A 14,724-nucleotide genomic window follows, 5' to 3' on the forward strand; every position below is an offset into this window, starting at 1 on the left:
GACCCGCGCAGCCCGGACGGGATGGGGGAGTTTATTGTCCATGAGCGGGGGAGAGTGGGATGGGGCTCCGGGGACGGCATGGGGCTCCAGGGGTGATGGAGCTCCGGGGGTGCGATGGAGCTCTGGGGATGTGATTGAGCTCCAGGGCGGTGACAGAGTTCTGGAGATGTGATGGAGCTCCAGGGATGTGACAGAGGTCTGGGGTGTGATGGAGCTCTGGGGATGTAGTGGAGCTCCAGGGAGGTGATGGAGCTCTGGGGCAGTGATCGGGCTCCAGGGTGGTGATGGGAGTTCCAAGGCAGTGATGGAGTTCCAGAGTGGTGATGGAGTTCTGGGGATGTGATAGAGCTCCAAGGCGGTGATGGAGTTCCAGAGTGGTGATGGAGTTCTGGGGATGTGATAGAGTTCCAAGGGGGTGATGGAGTTCCAGGGTGGTGATTGAGTTCTGGGCATGTTATGGAGCTCCAAGGCAGTGATGGAGCTCTGGGGCAGTGATAGAGTTCCATGGGTATCCCCGGACTCCCCCGGGCCCCAGGTCCCCCCGTGCCGTGTCCGTGACAGCAGTGCCGCGGTGCCACCCGGCACACGGGTCTGTCCGGGCGGGCAGTGCCAGCGCTGGGCAGGGCTCGGCGGGCGGTGCCCATGGTCAGCACTCCTCGTCAGCGATGTCCAGGATGCTGCCCAGCAGCGCGGTGAAGGTGGGGCGCTCCTCAGCCTTCTGCCAGGCGAGAGGGGAGCAGTGATGGAACCGGGTCTGCCCCTGCACCCCGGGGAGCCCTATCACCCACCGGGGCGGCTGGAGGGGGTCTCTGGGGGTGGGATCCACTCACCTCGTGCCAGCAGCTATACATGATGGCGTAGACCCGCTCCGAGGCCGCCTGCGGCCGGTACAGGCGCAGGCCTTGGATGACGTGCTCCGTTGTCTCGCTGTTGTTAAACCTCTCATAAGGCATCTTCCCCAGGGAGTAAACTTCCCACATCAGAACGCCTGTTGGAGGGAATGGCAGGGAGAGCTTGTGGCATGGGAGCGCCTGCGCCTGACCCTAGTTTGCAGGGGGGTTCGCTGCTGTTGGGGTGCTCTTCCCGAGTCATTAATTCCATGCTCTTACCAAAGGACCAGACGTCAGACTTGCTGCTGAACTTGCTGTACAGAAGCACCTCAGGAGGAGACCACCGCACTGGAAACTTGGACCCCATGGAGCTTGTGTACTCGTCATCTAGAACGTACCTGCAGCAGATAAATGGATCAGGGTGCCTGCCTTGGTTTTCCCATTTCACTCCTCCATGCAACCCACCAAGCCCGAAAGGAATGGGCAGCTCTCAGAGTGACAAGGGGTTTCAGTCAGCATGGGCTTCAGCAGGCAAAAATCTCCCTTTGCAAACAAATGTGTGCTAGTGAAGATTGGGGAAGGGATAGGGTGGCACAGAGGCACAGCCAAAAGGGGATGTGGGGAGAAAGCTGCAGCCAGGAGACTAGAGGTGGGGGAAAGAAGATGCAAAGAGGAGGGGGAAAGGGCTGGGGTGAGTAAGAAAGGGACAGTGGAAAGTGAAGAGGCAGAAGCTTGAGCCGGGCAGATGAAACAGAAAGACAGGAGAAGACAATGGGAGAGCAGAGCTGGAGGATGTTGGGAGCAAAGACTAAAGTGAAGACTAGACTGAAGGAGGAGATGGGGGATTGAGGCAAAAAAGTGACACAGACATGTCTACCAGACCTGGAAAGACCAAAATCTGATACTTTCACAATTCCTTGGTCATTCACCAAACAGTTTCGAGCAGCCTGTGGACAGAGAGATAGAGGCAATTACTCCTGCCTGATATTGCCTCTCCCATCCCCCTGTACCAGCTGAACTCATCCCCACCCACTTAACACTTCACTTCACTTTGTCCTGTAAGTTCACCTGGGTGGGGGCAAGCTACAAAGTCATCAGCCAATAGAGCAAAAGAGGCCTCCAAGCATCCTGTTTATCTGTGGAGGAGCGACTTCCCTCGTGGGATTTTCCCTGAACAAAGCAGCACCAGGAGATCAGGTATGGCAGGATGGCCAGTTGGCAATGCTAGCCCAAAGCCTGACAAACTGCAGGCCCAGCTTTTCATGGGGGTCAAGAGGAGGTCTCTTTTCATGTCTGAGCCAGTGATGCCTGTGCTACCGAACACAAACCCTGCCCCAGCCACAGATGCATTTCACATCTCCTGGAAAACTATCTAGTCCTGCCTTTTCTGCAATCTCTTCCTGCCTGCAGGGAAGGGACTGCAGAGCATCCCACCCATGGGTGGGCAGGGAAGCTTAGAGAGGTGTTCTGCAGAGGAGGCTGCAGAGCTGCCTCTCCTCGTATTGATGAACTATCTGGACCCTGTCCAGGACGCGCTGTGGCTGTTGCTAAGCTGGACGTGTGCCCTTCAGCCACAGCCCTACCAGGTCTCGGTGCAGGAACTGCTTGGATTCCAGGTACTCCATAGCTTCACAGACATCCTTGCACATCTCCAGCAGCTCGGCAGGCTGGAACCGCTGCCGAGTTTCCCTCAGGAAGTTCAGGAGGCAGCCGTTGGCCATGTACTCCGTGATGATGAAGATGGGACGCTGCTTAGTGCAGACCCCGTAGAGCTGCACCAGCTTCTCATGAGACAGGTTCCTGTGTTGGGGACAAGGCAATTCTGAGCATCTAGAAGGCCAAGCAGCAAAAGAAGCACCTGTGAATAAAGAGAGTTTGGGAAGGGAAGGTGCTCCAGATCCAGCTGACAGTGGAAAAACTCACTAAGGAATCAACACAAAGTCTCAGATGCATTTTGCAGAGTGTGGCACTGCCCAGGACTGTCCCTGACACCACCCAGGAGTGCAGCCACTCTGCCAAGGTGTGCCCAGCACTGACCTGCACTGTGCTCACCACTTACATCATGACTTTGGCTTCGTCTATAAACTCATCCTCTGACATGGAGCCCTCCCTGATCATCTTGATGGCGACGTCGTACTGGCCCCTCCACTTCCCGTACTTCACCACTCCAAACTGCCCCGTGCCGAGTTCCTTCAGGAAGGTCAGATCCTTGGGGTCGATCTCCCATGACCCTAGGACAGAGTGTGAGCATAATGTGGCTGGAGGTGACCTCTCCACAGGGTGCTCCCAGTCATCTGGTCTAGCATGGCCAAGAAAAGCTCACGAGCTTTTGCTCCCTGAAAAACCATCCACAAAAACATCCACAGAAGAATCTGAGACCTGTTCCTCCATGGGATGGGGAGCAAGGTAGATTGTGGGGTCTCTTGGTCAGTACTGTCACCAGAGGGCAAGGGAGTGTAGAGAAGTGATTCCTGGGAATGCTATGAGCCCTGCTGCCATGGAACAGCCAGGATCCCAGTCCTGGAAAATTGCTGCCAGTAGGGACAGACCCTGCAGCCAGCCCAGGCTGGCTTACCATAGCCAAGGCCAGCTGTGGAAGGGGCACTTTTCTGGTGCTGGGACACGGGGTACTTCAGTCTGGATATGAGCCCTGAAAAACAAAAACGTGGATTGCCACACTAGGCTTACCTGCCACATTCCAACAGGGAACACGAGCCTCCTGCCTTCAGCACAGGAAGGTGAGGGTACCATGGTGTCAGTAAAAACACTGCTGGCTTCAGTGTGTCTCCCTAACACTGACCTGCAGAGTTGTGCTGGTGGTATGTGATGAGCTCTGGGATGCTGTTGAACAGGTGCTTTTCTGCCAGGTAATACTGGTTCTGGGGGGTGCAGCACACCACGTAGTGGCGGATCGTACCCTGGGGGTCTCTGGAGAGAGAGTATGTAGGGTCAGTGGCATGGGGAGGACAGGCAGAGGGTGAGGGTTGCCTGGGGGAGCCCTCTGAGGGAGGAACAAGCTGTTGTGAGATCCACTTACACAGAGGACTTGGCATAGACGGAGACAGTGTATTTCCCTGTCTTGCTGGTGGAGTCTCGGACGATGAAGCCCCCTTCCTTACCCTAAAACAGAAGGGGGAAAGGGCACTGGGTGGTTGTTGGGAGGTGTGACTGTAACAGGCAAGACTTGAAGTGAGTGAAGATCACAGCATGGCTGGAGAAGGTGCAGTGAGTCAGAGGAGTCCTAAATCCAGTCTCTGCCTGTGGGGCCACCTCCTGAAGTGACTGCTCAGAGGAGGTCATGTTAGGATAGAGATGGTTCTTGGGGCTGTTGGGGCAACACTCCCTCCCAGCACAAGCCAGGCTTGGTCCCATGCTGGGCACAATGTGAGAACAGCCCATGGAGGGCTGGTGTGTAGAACAGACCCAGGCTCAGGAGGCAACACTTACCTCCTGTTTCAGCAGTTGCTCTGCTTGGCTCCGAGTGATATTCTTTGAGTACCACCTGAAACAGGGACACAGCCATCAGGGAAATCCCAGCCACCATTGTCCCCAGCCTAGTCTGACCCTGGCCCAGCCAGGAGAGGTGGTGCAGAGAGCACCATGGGCCTGCCACGGGGCTGGAGGCTTCCAAAGGGTGTGCGAGAGGGAGAGCGACCCAGCCAGGCTGGGTTAGCAGAACTGAATGGAAAGCTGAATGGAAGAACTGAATGGAAAAAGTCTCCAACCAAGTGCAACTTGCCAGGCCCCCGTGCCTTCTCTTACTCAAAGATCTCCAGGGAATTGCTGGTTTCAGTGACGTAGTTGCTGGGGATGTATCCTTCCCTCCTGTAGGAGAAAAGGGGCTGGTTACACACTGATGGAGGAGGCCAAGGGGATGGGGTGTTCCTGTTCCAGGAGGCTGAGTAGAAATGGGCTTAAAAACCTTGATGCAACCCCATCTTTGTTCATGTCTGGGCAGGGCTGATAGCCCAGCCTGCTTCAGCCTCCCTCACCCTCCTCCCTGGGGAGGCCACAGGTGGGCAGGCAGGGATGTGTTTGCCCACCAGTGCCTGGGCACCAGGCCAAGTGCCAGGGCAGTGGAAGCTCTTACCCGTTCTTGTCTAGGGCTTTCCACCAGGGCAGGTGGCTCTCCTCCAGGATGAAGTACTCCTCTCCCTTCTGCAGCTGCAGGTCCTGCGCATTCATCGGCTGGTAGTTGTAGAGGGCCACCACCTTCTTCATCTCGCCCGCTGTGCTGGGGGCCGGCTCGCGAGGCAGAGGCTTCATCACCATCTTCCCACAGAGAGGGGGAGTGTGGGACGTGGTGAGGCTGGCAGACACACCGGGAGAGACCCTCCCCAGCCCTGGCAGGGCACTGGGCTCAGGCCAGCTCAGTGCACCATTTGTCTCAGCTCTCACATGTCTCCTTCACCACTTTTTATCACAATATTTCTTCATGCCTTCACAAAAGGTAAGTGTTTTCTCCCTGCGTTTTGGCTTAACCCATGACTTCTCCAGCCTACATTAGGGCTTTATCCTCCCAGCTGCCCCAGGGAACCTCAGAGTTGAGATCATTTGACTTTCCTACAGGCCTTTGAGTTCCACCCCTTGCTTCAAGCTCCTTCTCCCTTAGGACACCACCTTGTCATCGGTCCCCAGAGCTGAGTCCTGTACATCTCTAAGCAGTCACTGGACATGTTGGCTTTTACTAGGCAGACCTTTTCTCAAACACCTTGGAGCCAACCCACATGCTGAGGCTGGCCCTTACCTGGTCCTCCTCAGGAGTTGGGGGAAGAGGCTTCTTTGTCTTGCGATGCGACCGCCCAGTTTTCAAACCTTCAGAACAGAGGAGGGACTAAGGTGAGAAGAGATCCCCAGGACTATGCTGTGGTGGTCACCGAGGGGGGGGAATGAGGCAATGGGAGGGTGCCCAGTGTCTTACTGCCATTCCTGCTCTCCAGAATTTGGCAGCCCATGGCATTCTTGGCAGTCTGGGAGCAGCACAGGTACTGGCCATCGATCCAGAAGCAGGGGTGATACTTCTGAACCAGGTCGCTGTTGTACCGAATCACTGTGGCAGAGGAGGGGAGATGCGTGTGACCCAGGGCTGTGTCCCCAGCCTCCTGTGGAGACCTCTCTGCTCCCTGAATGCAGACAGGCAGCCCTATTAAATCATTCCACCCTCAGCTGTGTTACTGACACAGTCCCCTGTGGCCCTGCTGCCCAGGTTTCCCTCAGCTCGTTGCCCTCGTTCCAGAGCTGTGGCTGTGAATCGATCCCTGTGCCACAAAGCCCCCAGCCCAGGAAGGGCCAGGCTTGCCTCTCAGATTTGATCAAAGCTCTTGAGCAGCTCTGCAAAGGGAGTCCTGCTGGGACTGGCCCTCCTGCCAGCTGAAATATCCAGCAACCCCCTAGGCCCATGGTTCACAGCTCTTTTGAGCCCTATATTTGAGAAGTGGAGAGGAAGGCCAGTGCTGTGCCTGGATTGTCATGGGGAGAAGAGGGCACTGCTACCATACCCTGCCTGCTTGGAGACTTCCCTTGCTAGGACACCACTCCCTTGCCAGGCAGGCACCAAACAGCTTCCTCATACTTCTCCTCAGTCTAGAGGGACGACTGGATGTGCCTAAACACCAAGGCAGCACAGGGCTGGCCCACAGCAGCTCCACGGGGTACAGAAAGCCCCTTTTCTGGATGAGGACATCCCAGCAGCAAAAGGCCAGCATTTTCTCTCCCCTTTTCCCTGTGGATTTTACACTGACTTCAGCTGCCACAACAACCCTCCTCCCAGAGCAGGGAAGTGGGGAGAGGGCTGGCTGCCTGTCAGGGCTCTTGTGAGATAACTGACTTCCCTGTTATCAGCCTGCTCTTCCGCCTCGCTCGAGCCAACTTCCCTGTGTCAATTCAGGCAGCTAATCTCACCCCACCAGCACAAAGCCACAGAAAGATACACACGCCTGCCCGCAAGACACACATACAGGCAGCTCCAGCAGATTTTGGCTGATCCAAGCCCCTTGGCAATGCTGCTTCAACACACTTTCAGCTTGGCAAGGCAGCACCAACACAGCTGAGCATTAGCTCTGAGCGAGGCTCTGGATGGGTTGGGAAAGACACTCCCTGGTTCCCAGCAGGCTTGTTGTCCATGTTTCCTAAAGCACCCAACCCTCCCCTTGCAAGGCAGTACAGCTGTGTGGCCACATCTGCTGTTTCCTCTTGCCCCCAATCATTTCTGAGTCTGCCTGAGCTACTTTGGAGCAGGTTTGTGAGAGGACAAGAAGCCTCAGCCAAGATAGGTGAGGTGCTGCAGAAGTTAGAGGGTGACAGAGGTGAGTGTCCACCCCCTCGGGGCAGGAGCAGCTCCCTCCTCCACGGGCATGGGAATACATAACCATGAGCCAGCAAGCCCCTGGAAGCATGATGCTCTGGGTCAGGCACAGGCACAGCTGAGTGCCTCTGTTTGCTTTCCAAGGGAGCTGCAGAGCCCCCAGACTCACCACTCTTCAGCTGATGGATCCAGCGCTTGCGCAGCTCCTCCGTCGGGGAGAAGATGTAGAGGGGCCCTTCGTCATAGACCACCTGCAGGACCCCACACCTCAGCACCCCAGGCCACGGGGCTCACGGGGGGAGCCAGGGCTCGTGGCCACCCTGAGCAGCTGGTGCAGGGCAAGCCCGTGCTGGTGCCTGCTGGCCCTGCACGCTGCTCTTGGGACCGTGACAAAAAGGTTATAAATAAGCCCCCTCCCCTGAGATTTTTCCACTTCCTTCTCTGACTTTCGGTGTGCTGGGGGCCGCACTGGGTGCCAGCAGGGCAGGCAGCTGGGCTGGGGCTGAGCAAGCAGCTGGCAGATAGCATCCCTCCAGCATCAGCCAGGGGACCGAGAGGAGTGGGACAGAGCTCAGAAGCAGGTCTCCATCTAAGCAGTCTCTTTAAATAGATCTGCCTCGGGCTCAAAGCAGCTCACCTGGCTGCCCTGTGCAGTGTGGGTAGCAGCAGGGTGTCCCCAAACAGCTGAGTGACAGCTGGCACGGGGGCAGTGATGCCATGTTTGACCCCAGGTCCCTCTGGGGTCCTCCCCCCAGCACCCTGCACAGCCCAGCAAAGGGAGTGCAGTGAGGACTCACCTGGAAGGGGTAGGGGAACCGTTCGATGATTGAGATCTGCTCTATGTTGTTGTAATCCTCTCCTTTTCTCTGAAAGAGAGAGGCAGAGATGGACATTGGCATCCTGTGCTTGGCTGCTGGCACCTCCCCTGGGACCCACAGCCTTTGGCATCCCCCTGCTCTGCATCAAGCCAGACCCCCTGGAATGGTATGGGCAGAGCGCCCCATGCAAAGCAGGGCTGTTCCCCACTGCCACCATCCCAGGGAAGGGTAACTCTCCCTATTCTCCCAGCGAGGGGACAGGGGGACAGATGCAGGGAACGCCGGGACCCTCCTCACCGGGACCTGCCGCTCAGGGGGAGGGTTGTTCTCAGGTGCCACCATCTCCACACAGGTGATCTTCTCAATGTCCACAGAGCCCTTCTTACTGCCCCGGCGCTGCAAGAGACAGGCTTGGCTCAAACGGTCACCAAACCCATGTCCCCATCCAACTACCCCTTGGGCTGGGTGTTGGAGACCCCTGGGCACTGCCATGGCACAGTCCCTGTGGCTGCAGACTCACCCCTCGCTCAAAGTCATACTCGTAGTAGGACAGCTTGCTCTCTGTCAGCAGGAACAGGCGCTTCTTGAAGTTGAGGGGAGAAGTTTTCTTTTTCTGCTGCGAGCGCTTCAGGAAGATGCTCTCCAGGAGGACACTGGCCATGTCACCCCCCGGCCTCCTCCGCACTGTGCTTGTGGGGTTGCTGTGGGCAAGACAACACTGACAGGGCACTTGCTCAGCCCAAAAACTGCTGGACCTCTCTCAGGTGCCCTCTCCTCCCTGCCCAAAGGGCAGGCAGGGTCGCTGGGACCCCCGTGGCGGGGAGAACCGGCTGCAGAGGGGTGTGGGCAGGTCAGTGTGGGTTATTTGCGGTGTGACCTCTCCTGGGCCCTGTCCCACAGTAGTCTGCAGACCAAGCCACCACCCGAATGGCTTCTGCTCCTGCTGGATGCTGGAGAGGCTCGAAGGGTGTGCAGAGGGACGGACAGCTGGAGAGGGAGGGAGACTGGGAAGCTGTGAGCAGCATATCCCCGGGGAGGAGCGTGGAGCCCGAGCAGTGACACCCCGCAGGCGCCTCCTCCCCTCCAACACTGTGCATGTGCACTTGCGTGGGCCGTTTCCTCCTGCCCCACCGCAGGCACTCTGTGCTGGGGACGTGCTGACTTGGCAGCACACAAGGGGTGGTCACGGGAGGCCAATCCCTAAAATGTGCTGGGTAGGTCCTGGCCCTCAATAGTCACGTGCTGGGCTGTCAAGAGCACGGAGTAGCCCTAAAGTCATCCTTCACCTCTGTGTCCATGGACCCTGCAGGAGTGCAAGAACAATGCTCAATCCCCTTTCCTCCCCTGTGAGCAGCACTTGTTGGAGGCCAGACTTCAAGAGCTGCCTTTGGCTAGCAGACAGAGCGGTTAAATCCTCCCCAAACCCTCTTCAGCAAAGCTGTCCTGAGCTTCTCCAGGGCAGGCTGGGGCAGGAAAGGGCTCAGATGAGAGCCCTGCATCCCACTGCTGCTCTGCCTTCAGAGGTTGTAAATCATCCCAGCACCTCTTGAAGCCCATCCATCTCACTCTGTCCCTCCATGCTGTACCCAGGACCTGTGACATCCAGACAGTTCCAGCAGCCCCCAGAGCCCTGTGGCTGGAGCTGTGGGCTGTGACCAACACCCGACTCCAGTCTGGACCTAATGGGGAGCTGTTGTGTGAACTCTGTGGAGCCATTGCTGAACTGTGATCCCCTGGAGCCCTGCTCCATGTCTCCTGCCCTGACCACCTACACTCCCTGCTTCCCCTTCACCTACACCTTGTTCCCTTTTTTCTCCTGCAAACAGCTTTGGAGGTCAAACTGGGAGAAGCTGTTTTTCTCCCCTGCTCCCCACAGCTCGTCTCCTCTGTGGGAGGCTCAGAGGTGGGCCAGACCTGCTCTGTCCCTGCCTGTCCTTTGGGGTGGTGGGTGCGCCATGGGACTCACCCCCTCAGCCATCACTGTGTGCTCAGACAGCTGAGGTGGTGAGTGGGTGGGTGGAAACATGTCCTGTGCCCCCCCAGCTAATGGGATTTCCTGCCACGCTCACACCTCAGCCAAGCGTGCTCTGAGACCACCCCCAGCCTGGCACTCACTGCTGGCCCCTCCACCATGGTCCCGGGGCCACCCCTGCACAGGCAAACTCTGCCCCCTGCCCGATTCCTGCCAAGGAGCTGAGCCACTGGTGGATGGGGGGCTGGAGGGCGGCTGGCACGCTCGGGACAAGAGAGAAGGGTGACAGGGTGTCTGGGAATGACACACTTCACAGCCCCCATGGTTCAGGCTGAGCACGGAGGGTGTCAAAATCGATGGGTGGGAGGGACAGAGGAGGAAACCTCCCGCGCAAGAGAGATGGGTGAACAAACCCAGAGCTGCACCCCAGCAGTGCCTGCTGCCAAAAGCACAAGGAAGGAATGGCCACAGACACTGTCAGCACCCCAACCCGCTGCTCTGGAGCACCCCTGGGGCCCCTGACACCCCTGTACTGCTGTGCCCCCCTGCTCCAGTGCACCCTGCAGCCCCTGGCACCCCCACAGCACTGCACCCCCTGCCCTGTGGCATCCCCGGCCCCCCGGCCCATGCCCAGGGTCAGATGCCGCCTGCTTGGAACCGCTCAGGCCGTGGGGACAAGGCTGAGCCTTCCCAGCTCAGCTCGCCCGCACCTCGGCACCACACGGCCTGTGCCCAGCACGGCTCTCCCACCCCCAGCACCGCGAGGAGGCCAACAGAGGTGCGAGGCCACCGGGATGGGCCACATGGAGCCTCCCGCCGCCATGGCTCTGCCACGGCCACACCAACGGGGCCCTGCCGGCTCCCGGGGCACCGTCACCCTGGTGCTCCCAGCACGCCCCGGCTGCACTCACCAGCCCTCCTGCCGCTCTGGCCAGCCGGGCTCCGGTGCCGCCGCTGCCCCGCGCCCACCCCGGCGGGTTCGGGTTGGGGTGGCTGTGGCGGCAGGAGCGGGGAGGGATGGTGGGCCTGCCGTGCAGGGAGGGAGGAAGGACGGGGCCGGCCAACCCCACCCTTTCAGTTCCCCTTTTTCTGGTTTCTGACTCAAAGGCAGCATCTGTGTTTCCTCCTGCAGGCAATGGGGATATCACCCTGGGGCTACTGGGCCACCAGCCATGGCCAGAGCCTGCCCCGGGCTGTGGGCAGTGCCAGGCTCCTCTGGGCTGCCCGTCCCCATGTTGTCCCCAAACGGGTTCTTTCACCCTCTGTGCACAAGGCTGATCCCCGCACAGAGCTGAGATATGTGGTTTATTTACACTTCTGAGCAGACAGGGGGGCCAGGCGGCAAATCCACAAAGCCGGCACAGTGACTTGCAAAACTTTTCACTGTTTATAAACATTTTAGCAAATGAAGGCATTGAGCTTTATTGGCTACAAGTTACATCGTTCTCTTATTAATTAATATTCTATCTTCTCAGTCACCCCCAACACCCAGCATGGTCACAGACCCCAATCCCAGTCACCCCCCAGCCCCAACACCCCCCGCATCCCTCGACCTCCTCAACCTGCCGCCCTGCTCTCCTCCGAGCGGCAGGGGGCGCTCACGCCCTGTGCCCTCCCTGCCGCCTCCTCTCTATGGTTCCCCCGCTCCCAACTGCTTCCGCTTCCGGGCCAGGCCTTCTTTTTGGGCCGCCGCCGCCAAGATGGTGAGTGCGGGGTCGGGTCGGGCTCCATCCGCCGCCATCCGCCCCCGGGACAGGCCGGGACAGGCTCCATCCCCTCCGCCGGCTGCTTTGCCGGCGGCCAGGCGGGCGCGGGGGCGCCGCAGGCCCACGATGGCGGCGCAGGGCGTGGGGTGGGGCAGGGCGGGCGCGGGGCCTTGGAGCGGGATGCGTCAGGTCGTGTGGTGTGGTTTGTGGTGTGTCCCGCGCCCCTGACCGAGTTTTCTCCGCCCCAGGTGAACGTGCCGAAAACCCGCCGGACCTACTGCAAGAAGTGCGGGAAGCACCAGCCGCACAAGGTCACGCAGTACAAGAAGGGGAAGGACTCGCTGTACGCCCAGGGTAGGGACGAGCACGGCCCCGGCGGTGCTGCCCTGCACGAGGGGGGTGGGTTGGGAGCGGGTGTGTGTCTGTGGGGGGAGAAGAACAGATTGAGCTAAAGGATGTGGAACTAAAGGAATAAAAAGACTAATGACATGTCCAAACCAGTTTGGGGCGGTCGAGGTGTAGAAATGTTTATAGAGATGGTGTGCTCTGGGTGAACTTGGCTCATTCTGATGTGGAGGCACAGCTCTGGAGCCCAGGCTGCCCGCCCCGAGGGAGGGCCCTGCCCACTGAGCACGGGCTGGGAGTTGAAAAGGAGCGGGACCCTCAGATCGAGGTGAGAGAACGTGAACCCGGTGGCAGCTCAGCCAGAAGTGATGTGGGTTAATGATGCAAGTATCACCTGAACAAAATGTATAAATATGCTCCTGATTTTGGCCCTTCGTGTGCTGGCTTTGAGGATTTACCAGCCAGCAGAACTCTGAATAAATCGGGTCCCTCGACCTCCTGTGTCTGTTGGCTTTGCACAGCGAGGGGAAGGGTCCACTCCTGGGGACAGCATGAGGGTGGGGGCCGTGGGCTGAGGAGGGGACACTGGTGCTGGTGGGCTGTGCAGGGGCAGGCTGGATCCTAAACCTGGTGGGATTTAGGAAGCACCTCCTGAGTTGTTGCCTGACCAGGGCCATCTCTTCCCCCAGGGAAGAGGCGCTACGATCGGAAGCAGAGTGGATATGGGGGCCAGACAAAGCCCATCTTCCGTAAAAAGGTGAGTGAGTGAGTGCTGCTCCTGGGACAAGGACAGGAGACTCCCCTGGCAGCCCAGGTGCCCAGCTGGAGGAGGATTCCTCAGCCTTGTGCCCTGCCCTGTGTTAGGGCAGCTCCATGCTGGCAGTGCGAGCTCCCACTCCACAGCACAGACTCGTGGAATGGTTTGGGTGGGAAGGGACCTTAAAGATCACCTTGTTCCAGTGTCCCTGTCATGGGCAAGAACACCTTCCAGTATCCCTCATTTGCAGGGGTGTTTGCAGAGCAGGTTCTGCAGGGGAGTGGGGTCTTGCTGGGAAGGATACTTGCAAAGAAAGGAATGTTTTCTTCATTGCTTTGCCCAAGGGGAGGGTATGGCAAAGGGAAAGGAGCCTTCTGCTTGCTTTCCTAATGTCCTTGGAAGTGCCAGTAGTTTATCACTGAAGCTTTTTGCTGGGTTTGTGAGGCTGCCTTCACTGACAAGGGGATGGGGGCCAAGTGTGTGCAGCTCCTCGAAGTACTGCAGAACACAGCATCATTTTCTCACAGCCTGCTGTCTCCAGGGAAATCTGTACTGCTGAGCCAGGGAATGAGAGCTGCTGTGCTGGGCCTTTCCTGAGAGCCCCAGAGCAGCAGTGGAAGGGCAGCAGTGCATCCTGTTACTCACGAGCTGCAGAAACCCGCTGCTGTCACCCTTCCTCTTCAGTGTGGGTACCTGTCACTGCAGTCTTGCAGCATGTTTTCCCTCAGTGCATCTGTGAGTTCCTGCCAGGGAGCTGGGGCAGGAAAAAAACTGTAGTGTTTTGCAGCAGGGAAGCAAAACCAGTGGGTCGATTTGTTGTTTTGGGTGAACTGTTTAGTTCAGCTCCTAGGGCTCGGTGCTGGAAAGCCCTGGTGTCCTGCTGGAGATGTACAGGAACTCTTCCAGCAGGAAGAAAAAAATGAGGCAGCAGGTTTTCAAGTTGAATTTGTGCCAGGAAGTGGGGAGACCTCTCAGAAAGTGCTTCTGCAAGCAGGGTGCACCAAGCAGCTGCACTCTTGGCACTCTGCACCAGTACATTGCCATCCCCATTTCTGTTTTTTCCCAGTCAGCATTGTATGGATGATTGGCTGAGGGTTTTAGCTGGTGGCTGCAGCCCTGTCCAGCTGCTACAGCACCCTCACAGCTTTGAATTCTTCCCACTGCAGTCTTCTTTGGGTTTCATCTTGCTTCCAGGAGCTGTGGGTCTGCATTGAGCCCGTTGTGTCACTGCTCCTTCCAGAGAAAGTTTGTCAGTCATTTTGCTTCCAGGTGTTCCTTTTGTCCAGTCCTCTGCTGGGCTTCTCCTGAGCACTGCCAGTCTGTTCTCCCACAGTGTACAAGTGCCTGTTCCTGTGTTCCCTGGCACGAACTCTTTCCAGCAGGGCTGATCCCTGCAGAGACCAGCCCTGCCCACTGAATGCTTTTGCCACTGTCCTTTATTGTAAAGATACAGATCCACTGTATTCCCTTGCTGATCCTTAAGTGCCTTCTTGTTTTCAATGGAGGGAGCATCTGTTGGCAGTTTCTCTTTACACTTTAGGAGAACAAACTGCTGAGCCTTCAGGAGTGCAGGTAACAAGGTTTTCTGAGAGCAGCAGTTTGTCTGCTTGGGGATGTTTGGTTCATTAAAGCACTCTGCTCCTCCTCCCAGGCCAAGACCACCAAGAAGATTGTGCTGAGGCTGGAGTGTGTGGAGCCCAACTGCAGGTCCAAGAGGATGCTGGCAATTAAGAGGTGCAAGCACTTTGAACTGGGAGGAGACAAGAAGAGAAAGGTGGGTTTGTGTGCTCTGAGTGGCTGAGAAAGGGGGGCAGTACTCAGTGGTGAGTAAACTGACTGTGTCTCTTGCTTCTTACAGGGCCAGGTGATCCAGTTCTGAGCATCATCCTACTCATCACCATGGACCATATTAAAGTATTTAGAGTGAGCCATTGCTTGTTTTTATGTGTTTCCTCATGTTGATGGGGCGAGAATTGTGAGTACATCAGCCTG

General features: G+C 57.7%; 2 protein-coding genes across 2 annotated transcripts; one reads left to right on the forward strand and one right to left on the reverse strand.

Annotated features, from left to right (window-relative positions):
• Positions 1-24: 24 nt before the first annotated feature.
• BTK (Bruton tyrosine kinase) lies at positions 25-11,133 on the reverse strand. The gene is made up of 19 exons (XM_027725117.2): positions 10,836-11,133; positions 8,473-8,653; positions 8,250-8,348; positions 7,932-8,000; positions 7,304-7,385; positions 5,752-5,880; positions 5,578-5,645; positions 4,921-5,102; positions 4,593-4,655; positions 4,278-4,332; positions 3,868-3,950; positions 3,631-3,758; positions 3,406-3,480; positions 2,890-3,061; positions 2,414-2,630; positions 1,713-1,777; positions 1,110-1,228; positions 831-988; positions 25-718 (listed from the first exon to the last, which is right to left on the reverse strand). The coding sequence occupies exons 1-19, from the start codon at positions 11,036-11,038 to the stop codon at positions 647-649; spliced, it is 2,220 nt and encodes a 739-aa protein (XP_027580918.2). The 5' UTR covers positions 11,039-11,133; the 3' UTR covers positions 25-646.
• Positions 11,134-11,402: 269 nt separating this feature from the next.
• On the forward strand, positions 11,403-14,663 carry RPL36A (ribosomal protein L36a). Its single transcript, XM_027725448.2, has 5 exons — positions 11,403-11,627; positions 11,879-11,984; positions 12,665-12,732; positions 14,384-14,506; positions 14,591-14,663. Exons 1-5 carry the CDS (start codon positions 11,418-11,420, stop codon positions 14,609-14,611), a joined length of 528 nt encoding a protein of 175 aa, XP_027581249.1. The 5' UTR covers positions 11,403-11,417; the 3' UTR covers positions 14,612-14,663.
• The last annotated feature ends 61 nt before the right edge of the window (positions 14,664-14,724 follow it).

This window comes from Pipra filicauda, unplaced genomic scaffold (genome assembly GCF_003945595.2).
Source record: "Pipra filicauda isolate LSUMZ 115617 unplaced genomic scaffold, ASM394559v2 scaffold9_size5747161_pilon, whole genome shotgun sequence".
In the NCBI taxonomy this organism is placed as follows: Eukaryota; Metazoa; Chordata; class Aves; order Passeriformes; family Pipridae; genus Pipra; species Pipra filicauda.